Source organism: Polistes canadensis, unplaced genomic scaffold (assembly GCF_001313835.1).
Source record: "Polistes canadensis isolate GaletaPanama2010 unplaced genomic scaffold, ASM131383v1 scaffold_104, whole genome shotgun sequence".
In the NCBI taxonomy this organism is placed as follows: Eukaryota; Metazoa; Arthropoda; class Insecta; order Hymenoptera; family Vespidae; genus Polistes; species Polistes canadensis.
The window spans coordinates 166275-176329 of record NW_014569651.1 but is presented as its reverse complement, the minus strand read 5'-3'; the positions used below and the strand labels follow the sequence as shown (position 1 = coordinate 176329).

The 10055-nt window shown below is 30.7% G+C and overlaps 1 protein-coding gene across 2 annotated transcripts in view; it reads left to right on the top strand.

Annotated features, from left to right (window-relative positions):
- The window catches only part of LOC106787545, a 143311-nt gene that overhangs the window by 81396 nt on the left and 51860 nt on the right, over positions 1-10055 (top strand). Inside the window, exon 1 of one of the 2 annotated variants that reach the window (XM_014749970.1) lies at positions 6943-7063. The exons of the other annotated variant lie outside the window; for it this stretch is intronic. Coding sequence (XP_014605456.1) covers positions 6958-7063 — 106 coding nt within the window. The 5' untranslated portion in view covers positions 6943-6957. Of the gene's footprint in view, positions 1-6942; positions 7064-10055 lie in introns of those variants that run through there. 2 annotated transcript variants of the gene reach the window in all.

Here is a 10055-nt window from a genome sequence, read left to right as displayed (position 1 = left end):
TAAAAAAAAAATCTAATTTAATTTAAGCTGACCACTTCATATATACAAACACACACAAAAATATATATATACATATTAAACTATAGAATATTTTATTGAACGTATAAAAGTTAGATAAATAAAATATCGAGTTATTCCAGACGAAAAGAGGAACCATCGAAACGTAAAATGAATCTAACAGTTCTTTAAAATGCATACCTCGAAAAGTTGGAGCAAGTAATTAATGAAATTACCTGTACGTTACGTGTGCAACAATGTTTGTTATATATTTCTCTCTTTCTCTCTTTCTCTTTTTCTTTTTCTTTTTCTTTTTCATTCTTTATTCGAGAACGGGAAAAAAAGTTTGAACACGCGAAACACGTATCGTCCTGTGCTAAAGCTCGTTTGAAAATCGATTAGTTCGCGTAGGTCCGAGTATTGTCGCTATTAAAAACGTCAAGTTTAAATGAATTGCTCGTAAATAGATGAAACAATAATCGCAAGGTTTTGACCTCATTTTTCGGGTCAGTGGTTAGCCACAATTTGTTGCATTTCCAAACGATAAGAATGGATTTTTAACTTTTTGCAATTATCGTATTGTTCATTCTATTTCTTTCTTTTTTTTTCCTGTTTTTTCTTTTTTTCTGAACCATTTTTTTTTCCTTCTTATTTACATTCTATTTTTCTTTCCTTTTTTCTCTAGATCTCGTGCAAAACTTCTCTTTGCCGCGTATTATCTTTCTCTCTTTCTTCTTTTTATTCTTATTTTTTTTTTTCCTATCTTTCTGGTTTGTTTTTTTTTTGTAGCTTGCATACATTTCCCATTTGTTTCGTATTTTTCATCAATATCATCTCCTTCTATAATTTATTCGACTATTAAATATATAATCGAATAAATGTCGATTTATTTTATACACTTTGTTAAAGATCTGTATAAAAATGTTATGAACAATGATAATTATAAAAATGTTCATATTGAGTATATTACATTAATGATCAATTAAATAGTAAAGATATAAATCATTTACAAATTTACTTATTTAATTTCTCTCAATTTCAATGATCCTTTATCGTACGAAAATTGTTATAGGAAATAATGGAATAAACGGGGTCTTATCAATGTTTTATCCGAAAAAAATAAAAAGAAACAATAATTCACATCATTAATTTTCGTTTTTTTTTTTTTTTTTTTTTAATAGATCATTCGATATTTCGAAATAAATCCTAATAAAAATGGGTTAATGGGTTACAATGGACGTAACTTTTTCGTAACAACTATATGTAGTTACTTCGACATAAACCCAGAAGGGTTTTAAGTCTCAAAGAGAAAAGGACCCTTCACTGAAGTATACCTATTGAATTTTCATCTTTTCGCTTACAAAGTAAAGAATATCGATATAATATATATATATCGATTTATGGAATATCGAGTCTTTCGAAAAGGATCGACAACAAACCCTTCTTCCTCCGTTGCCGTCCTCCCCAACCCGTCTCGAAAAAATTGGAATAAAGATTAGAAGTATTTCGAAGAAAAAATAAAAACGAAAAAAGATTGATATCAAGATTGGAAATTCCTTTGATATATTTATATATATATATATATATATATATATATTTTTCATCCACCTATCATAAATTTTTCGTATCACAATTTTCGGATTCTTTTATTCGTTTTAAAAAGAAAAATATCGCGTTCTTTTGATTTTACAAATTGTAATTTACATTCATACGAATCTATGAGAAATAACAAAAAGAGAAACAAAATACGAAGAAACATTTTCATCCTTAACTTAATATTGTAAAATTACTTTTTTGTAATAATACATATATATATATACATAAACATTTTATTGGAAATAAAATATATACTTTTTTGTCTTAATTATAAATTGAGGAACGGTTTAATATGTTTTTTTTTTCTTTTTTAACTTTTTTGTATAAGATAACGTTCGATTGATTCCAAACAATCAATTTTATCTTTTTCATTCAATCCAAAGAGAAAGAGAAAGACAGAAAAAGAGAGAAAGAGAGAGAGAGAGAGAGAGAGAGAGAGAGAGACTTCAAAAGAAAAAGTAGAAATTACATTGGACCGTCGTCGTTTGCCTTCGAACGTCGATCGGTGAGAATTAATCGTTCGTGAAGATAGAAGGAAAGGTAGAAAGGAAGTAGGAAAGAAAAAGTAAAAGAAAGAAGGATTACAAAAGTGAAAGAAAGAAAGAAAGGTAGAAAGAAAGTGAAGGAATCGATTCGTATGTTAAGCTCGTAATTATTTGAATGAAATATTCGTCCTTTTAAAGATTCTTTTATATACTGTCAATGTGAGTTAGGATATACATGTGATAAATATATATTTCTTGTTTAATATTATTTTCTATACAAATACATTTTATTTATCCGCGTTCGATCGATATCATATTTTATTTGTTTTAATAAGAAATTAATTAATTGCAATATTAATGTGAAACGATTAGAAATTAATATTTAAGGATAATTCATGATTTTTGTAATAAGAAAATTTATTCGTTTGGGTTACCCGTGCTATTTAATATTACTTAACCAATTTTCGAAAAAGAGACAGAGAAAATGTGTGTGTGTGTGTGTGTGTGTGTGAGAAAAAGAAAAAGAACACCAGTAGCATGTCGTCGAGATTGCAATTTTCTCTCATCAAGAAAATAAAGAATGTTAACAATAATTCCCTTCTCTTAGCTTTTCAAACGAGATTTAAGCTCTCGCAGGCAAGCAAGCAGGCTTTCCTTCAAAACCCTTCTCCTTCATCCCTCCCCCTCACCCCATGCTCTACCCTTTCCCAGAATTTCCGACTTCTTAATCTCGTCACCTTTCTGGCTACCCGCCCATCCATTCTGTAATCTAATTTTCCACCTAAAAGGAAAGGGTTTTAATCGTTCTTCTTAACCTTTCCTCGTACCCCCCCACCCCCACCCCCACCCCAGAGAAAATAGAAATTACAATAATTTTTTCTTTATTCGTCCCTTTAAACTTCCTCCACTTTTTTTTGTCTTAACTTCCTTACGATTATCTTGAATATCTATTTAATACATATTTGAAAATATTGAACGAACATGAAAACGAAATAAAAAGTGAAAAGAAAAGAAAAAAAGACGGAATGCAAATAAAAATGTGCGTCAACGTGGAACAATATTACGTAGAATAAATTTGTACCATTTATTGTATACTTTAAGTAAAGAGAGAAAAAAAACGTGATCGCGACGAAAGTATAATAAAAAAAAACAATTGACGTTTGTGAGTATAAAATCGAATATATATATATATATGCACGTGTATGAGTGCATGTATATAACATATATATTAAAACACGTGATTAAAATTCATTCGCATAATACAGTGGGAGGAAGTAAAGAGAGAGAGTAGTTGGTATTTAAAAGAAGCATATATACTTTAGGTACGTAATTAAAAAGTCAAGGTAAATTTGAAAAGGGCTACATACTTAGAGACTTAAAACCACGAAATAATAGTTACGTTAGATGTTAAAGGGACTACGTTAGCAAGTATAATCCTTCGGTTCTCTATCATTAACTAACTGTTAAGCAAAATTCGTGAGAAGATCGGAAACGAGTTGGTAGTATTATCTGCTTGGTAGAAATGGAAAAGGATTAGGAAGAGACGTAAGAGAAAACTGTGACGAAAGTAAGAGACAGATAATTACTACGTGAATGAGTATGTAAAAGAGAAAGAGAGAGAGAGAGAGAGAGAGAGATGTGAAAAGTAGTGGGGAGGGTGGGGGGGGGTTAGTAGGAGGTAATGGGAGGTAGGCAGTGGGAAGTAATGAGAGGTAGTGGGAGGTAGTGGTGGGAGGGACGTGGAGAGGGAGGAGAGGGGGAAGGGTGAGTATAGTTTTAATTACCGCGAGTGTATTTGAAATAGCTGCACGGCCGTCTGTGGCAGAAACTGCGGAGAGGAGGATTTAATGCTCGTAATTACTAAGCGTTACGTTAGCCACGAAATAATGTCTTTGGGTGTTCTACTCTGTACGGCTCGATTGCTCGACGAAGAGTTCCGAGCAAGCACGAAATGCAACTTTCCTGGTGAAGAACCGCGTTTTCCTCTCTTCTATTTCAACTTATCCAGCCCATCATCATCCCTCCTCTACCTTTAGACCTATACACTTTCAAAACTTCCAGTTTCGTATCCAACAGCATCATCCCTACATCTTCCACACCTTCTCTTATATTCCTATTTCTGTTTTTGTTTTTGTTTTCTGTTTCCTTCTCTTCTTTTTTATATATATATATATATATATATATATATATATACTTATAGGCGTATAAGAATGTATTTGTATTTCTATTGAAGTATGCTACCTCGACTTTTGTATCCACGACACGAAATGCGAACTACTTTCGTGATAAAGATTTGCAATTCCTTGTTCTTTATTTTTCTTTTTCCTTTTTTTCTTTTTTTTCCCCTTTTCTTTCTGCTTCCTTTTATTTTATTTTTTTTTTTCTTTCTTTCTCTCTCTCTCTTTCTTTCCCATGCAGTACCATTTTTCTGTTCGCGACGTTTCCTTCCAAGAGAGAACGAGGTCCGTTCGTGGAATTTTATATCTCGTCGTCGGGAACATCGAATACCTTGGAAAAAGTTTTCTTCCTTTAGGAACACGGAATGGGAGGGAAAGTTCGAACTGTTGGGAAGAAAATTTTTACTATGGATTTGTATACTCGCCGAATTGTATCAATGCTTTCTTTCTTTCTTTCTTTCTTTCTTACTTTTTTCTTTTTCTTTTTCTTCTTTTTCTTTTTTCGTAGACTCTTTTATCTATCACAATTTGAGAATTTTATTCGAGTATCTTTTTCTTTTTATTTTGATTTTATATTTAGGATTTATATATTACGTTTACAAGATTATTAGTTTTGTAATATTTACTTAGCACAGTATTATAGCCTAAAGTGTTGCATGATATTGAAATGAATTATTTAAATTACCTAAAAAAAATGTTTGATTCGTCCAATAGAAATATTATGTGCATAATAATAAATTATTTTAATTATTTTATTATATGTATATATATTGGGTGAACTTGAAAAGAGAACATTCGTAGTTTATAATTTAGAAAATAAGAAAAAAGAAATTATCATAGATAAAGGAATTAATTTGTTAAATCATACGACACAATGATTATTTACAATGGTAGAATAATTTCATTTCCAAATGAAATTATGATCACTTTAATACAAATAAATAAATACAAAATTAGGATTTTCGACAAATGATTTGACGAACATAAAGAAACGGAATTTGATTGTTAACGGATGTTATTAATTTTATAATATTTGTATTAAGGCAAATATTATATATTACTAATTGTTATACGAATACATGATTAATACATAAACGTTTGTTATATAAATGGTGGAAAATTAGTTAGAGGGGGGGAGTGGAGGGTGTGTGTATGTGTGCATTTAGGGATCAATAGAAATTTCTCGAAACGTATATGAGTATAATACGCACTAATGAATATTACTCAATAAAGTAAATTCATATTCACAGTTCACAAAACAGGATTCGTATCATAGAAGTGAAGAGAACGCGTTCGATAATTAAAGTGCACCCCGATGATTACACCGCATTCCGAAACGTTATTGTTGTTGCAAACCCGATGGAATATATAGTTGAATAATCCTGAACACATTTTCTAGTCCAAGTAAATACGTTACATGCTTATATAAGCGTACAAATATATTTTATTATTTCATTTTTAAATATTCCAATATTTCATCACCTTTTTTTTATATATATATAAATCATTTATTTACTATTTTTTATTCTACATAATAAAACAATATTGTTATTCTTTGTTTTAATTAAATCAATCATTTCGATCCTGAAATAATACAAAATTAATACACGAATAATGTTATTATAACAAATATTATCAGGCCCAATTATTCCAATATGATTATTCTTTAATATATATATATATAGGAACAAAAATCAAAACGCAATGCTATCATTAATACTATTTTCATTAGCACAAATTACGCATATAACCGGCAATCGTAATTATCATATTTACAATAAACTCGACCATATCGGTCATTAACTACTTTAAACAATGAACACTTAAGAGTACAGTAAAGAAATAGGGTGTAGGTCGAAAGTGGTAATAGTAGATGGGTTGGAAGATAGGCAGGGGAAGGGGGTGGGGGTAGGGAAGGGTCGTAGTAATTGTGGTAGTGGTAGTGGTAACGGTAGTGGGGGAATTGAGGGTGGATGACTGCGTACTACGAAGAGGTCCTTTCACCCCTCGAAACAGTCTTCTTCCTTGCACCCTTTTATCCTCCCCCACCCTCTTCTTATTCTCTATGGTACTACCCTCCTGGCACAGCAACGTAACGTAAAACAGCGCACGCGCTATTCGAACGACAGGATATTCTCTCCCACCCTCTCTCTCTCTCTCTCTCTCTCTCTCTCGTACTACTACTATGAGAAAAAGAGTAAGAGAGAAAGAGAGAGAGAGAGAGAGAGAAAATCAACCGTGTTCGCGCCTAAAATCTTTCAGGGAAGTCGAGGAAGGTCGATCAGTCGCATAACGGACATCGTGCTTCAACATTTTACCACCGAGAGACAGAAAACACGCATGCGAATAATCACCTATCCATGTGAACGTAATCTTTATTATATTTTTTGTTGTTCATTCTTTTACTTCTTTTTCTTTTTCCTTTGTATTATTATTTATATAAAAAAAAATAAAATTGATTATTATATTCGGGAGTGATAATGAACGGATAAATCGTGTTTCAAGTGTTCATCATTAATTATGGATGATCGTGAATATATCGTTCAACGTATGAATTTTTCTTATTTTTTTATCTGTTTTATTTAAACTCTTATTTTTCCTTTCTTGTTAATATTATTATTCTTTCTTTTTACTTTTCTATTTATCTGTTATTATTTTTTTTTTTAATATAAGAAAAAAGTAGTACGAGAAAAGGTAGAGGGATGATGATGCTCGTTGGTACGAGCACCCCTACCTTTTCTATTTTTATTATTGTTATTTATATTTTTTATCAACGACTGGGACACGTGGATGGTAAAAATGATAACTGTAAGTTTTTATTTATTCATTACTTATTATTATTATCTGCATTTTTTTTTTCTTCGACATTTTTATTTTTTATTATAATAATAATAATAATAATAATAATATATATATATTTGTGGACGAGGGACACAGAGGGGGTGAATGTAGGCCGATATAAATTTCAAATGAAACAAATCCAATATAACTTTAATATCCTTTTTGATATTATATATATATGTATATAAAAAAAAGGAAAAAAAGAAAGAAAAAAAATGAGAAAATAAGAACGTCTCTGTAGGTTTGATAGTTTCATTAAAATGGTGGATGATCCACGTTTGAACGTAAAGGACATTAGCATTTCATTGGCGATAAAACGTTTGATGAAACTACCTTGTACAGCCATGATCACGTACAATGTGATCTACCCAAGTGAATTTACGATCTTACTCGTAATACGTTAGTCGTAAACATCTTCGGCATATTTCCGAAGGTATTCACGCACACACACATGTACACACGCATGCACAGACACACACATTCACGCGTGTGTAAAATATTCGTTGATAAGAAACTATGTGTGATAGATGATTAACATTTTATTAGGAAATTTTAAATTAATTGTCATTCGTATAAGTTTATTAAAATGTCTTTTCCAAACATTAATTGTCAGATTAATGTTATTTTTACAAATGAATTCAACAAAAATATATGATAAGAACCAAAAATTGTCTAAAATATATGATATTGAAAAGAAAAATCAATTAAAAATTGATTATTAACGAAACAAATTATTTCATAGTAAAGGATCCTTTATTATATTTTATTAAAACCATAGATATAAAATATATAAATTAAGTATCCGAAGAAAAAAAAAAAAGAAAAATAAATGGGAATAAAATAAAAAATAATTATCATTGGGTTATGCACAAACAACACAATTTCATTTATCTTTATTATTTTGATTTATTCTTTCTTCCAAAGTATTATACTTTTCTTTTTCCTTTTTTTTTTTCGATTCTTCTCCTTCTTCTTCTTCTTCTTCCTCTCTAACTAAAGGAAGTAAGAAGAAGAAGAAGAAGAAGTAAGATATAGATAAAATCGATCTCGTCGTCTCGCGAAAGAAAACTTTCTTGGCGTTGAACTCCTCTTTCGAGTGCTTAGAGGAAAGTGCTCAGAACTTAATACGCTCGGTTGGCGTTCAGTCGAGCCATGTTACGTTCGAAGAGAGTAATATTGATCGACGAAGGGGGCTTACGTAGTCTTTAGAAAGAAAGAGAAGATAGATAGAGAGAGAGAGAGAGAGAGAGAGAGAGAGTGAGTGAGTCAGAGAGAGTGAGTTAGAAAGAGAAAAAGAGAGAGAGAATAAGGGAGGGTCACATCGAAGGGTGCTACGAGAATGAGAGGAGGGACTACTTGCTTTCAAGATAAAAAGAGAAAGACAATGCGTGTGTACATATATATATATGTTAGTATAAAAGAGAAAAATATAGAAAAGAGAGAAAGAAAAAGTTTTTGTCTATGTATGTATTTGCATAAGAGAAAGAGAGAGACAAAGATAGATTAAGTTTGTATATGAGAAGAATAAAAAGAATATGTTTGTCTATGAAATAGTGTATATATGTGTTAAAGAGAGAGTAAGAGAGAGATATAGGGCCACACAAACAGAAAAGATTTCCCTCTAGGTTTCAAAGAAGAAGACTTTTTCGTCAAACTTTGGAGACTTATTTCACATCTTCATTCAAAGTAATATAGGTATAAATTCAAGAAGGAGATAAAGAGAGAGAATACGTTCTTCCTTGAAAAGTCAACTTGATACTGATCTTATCCTTTCTTTTGAGTTTCATAAAAAATTTCATTATCTTCTGTTTTTGGTGATTGACTAGATTTTGGTCATATCTAGATTGAAATAAAGATAATATAGAACCTTTGACTTTGAGTGATTTTTTTCGTATATCGTTTTGTTTTTTATTTTTTCTAGATATTTGATATATAATATAAATATAATAATATATAATTATATAATTGTGCAATAATACAAACGATAGAATATTTTTATAAATTATTATCATTTAACAATATTGTATTAATCTTATTTAAAACATATCTATAACATTAAGTTAAAATCATAATATTATTAATAATCTCACTAACCAGAAAACAAACAAAAATAAGAAAAATCTCAAATATCTATTTTCCTATATTCTGTCTATCAATTTTTTTTAATATTTCATACGAAATATTATATAATATACACAGCAAAAATGTGGGATAAGATGTTTTGGCCCACATAGGAAGTATTTTTGGTCCAGCAGCTGTGTTTTCCACTATAAGTTCAATCTTTAGAAAACTAGCCTATCTAACCCCTCGGTATCTACAGCAGAAAGAAGAAGAGGAAAACTTTTCAATCCAGTTTTGTTCCTTCTATCTCCATTTCTTTTTTCGTCTCATCATTCCTCTCTCTCTCTCCATCTCCATCTCTCTCTCTCTCTCTCTCTCTCTCTCTCTCACTTTTTCTTTTTCTCTCACGTTCTTTTCTCGGGCAGTCTCGTTACATGCTTTTTATCTTCTCAACTGATATCGTTCCAAAGAATTTTCGCATCGGGGAATCTTCGATCTTTTCAGTCTTGCTTCAATCCAGAGGCAACGTTGTGTGTTCTTTTACAAGTTTGATCGAACGGAAAGATTAATTTTTTTTTCCCCCCTCCTTCCTACCCCTGCCCACCTCCCATCCTTCTTTATCTCTTTCTTCTCATCTCATCTCTACTTCTTCCTACCCCGCCCCCCCCACCCCCTTCCATCCCTCGCCACGTTTTTTTTTTCTTTCTTTCCCTCTCATTTTTATATAAGATTGAATTTTTCCTTTTTTCTTTTGCATAACCTTGCACTCCGTACATTTATTTTTAAAAGGTCCAAATTTTCTTACCTTTTTTAGTATTTAATTTTTTTTCGCACGAATTAATTTCATCTTTCTTTTTTTTATCTTGATGTTCGATCAAATTGAGTTTTTTTTTTTTTT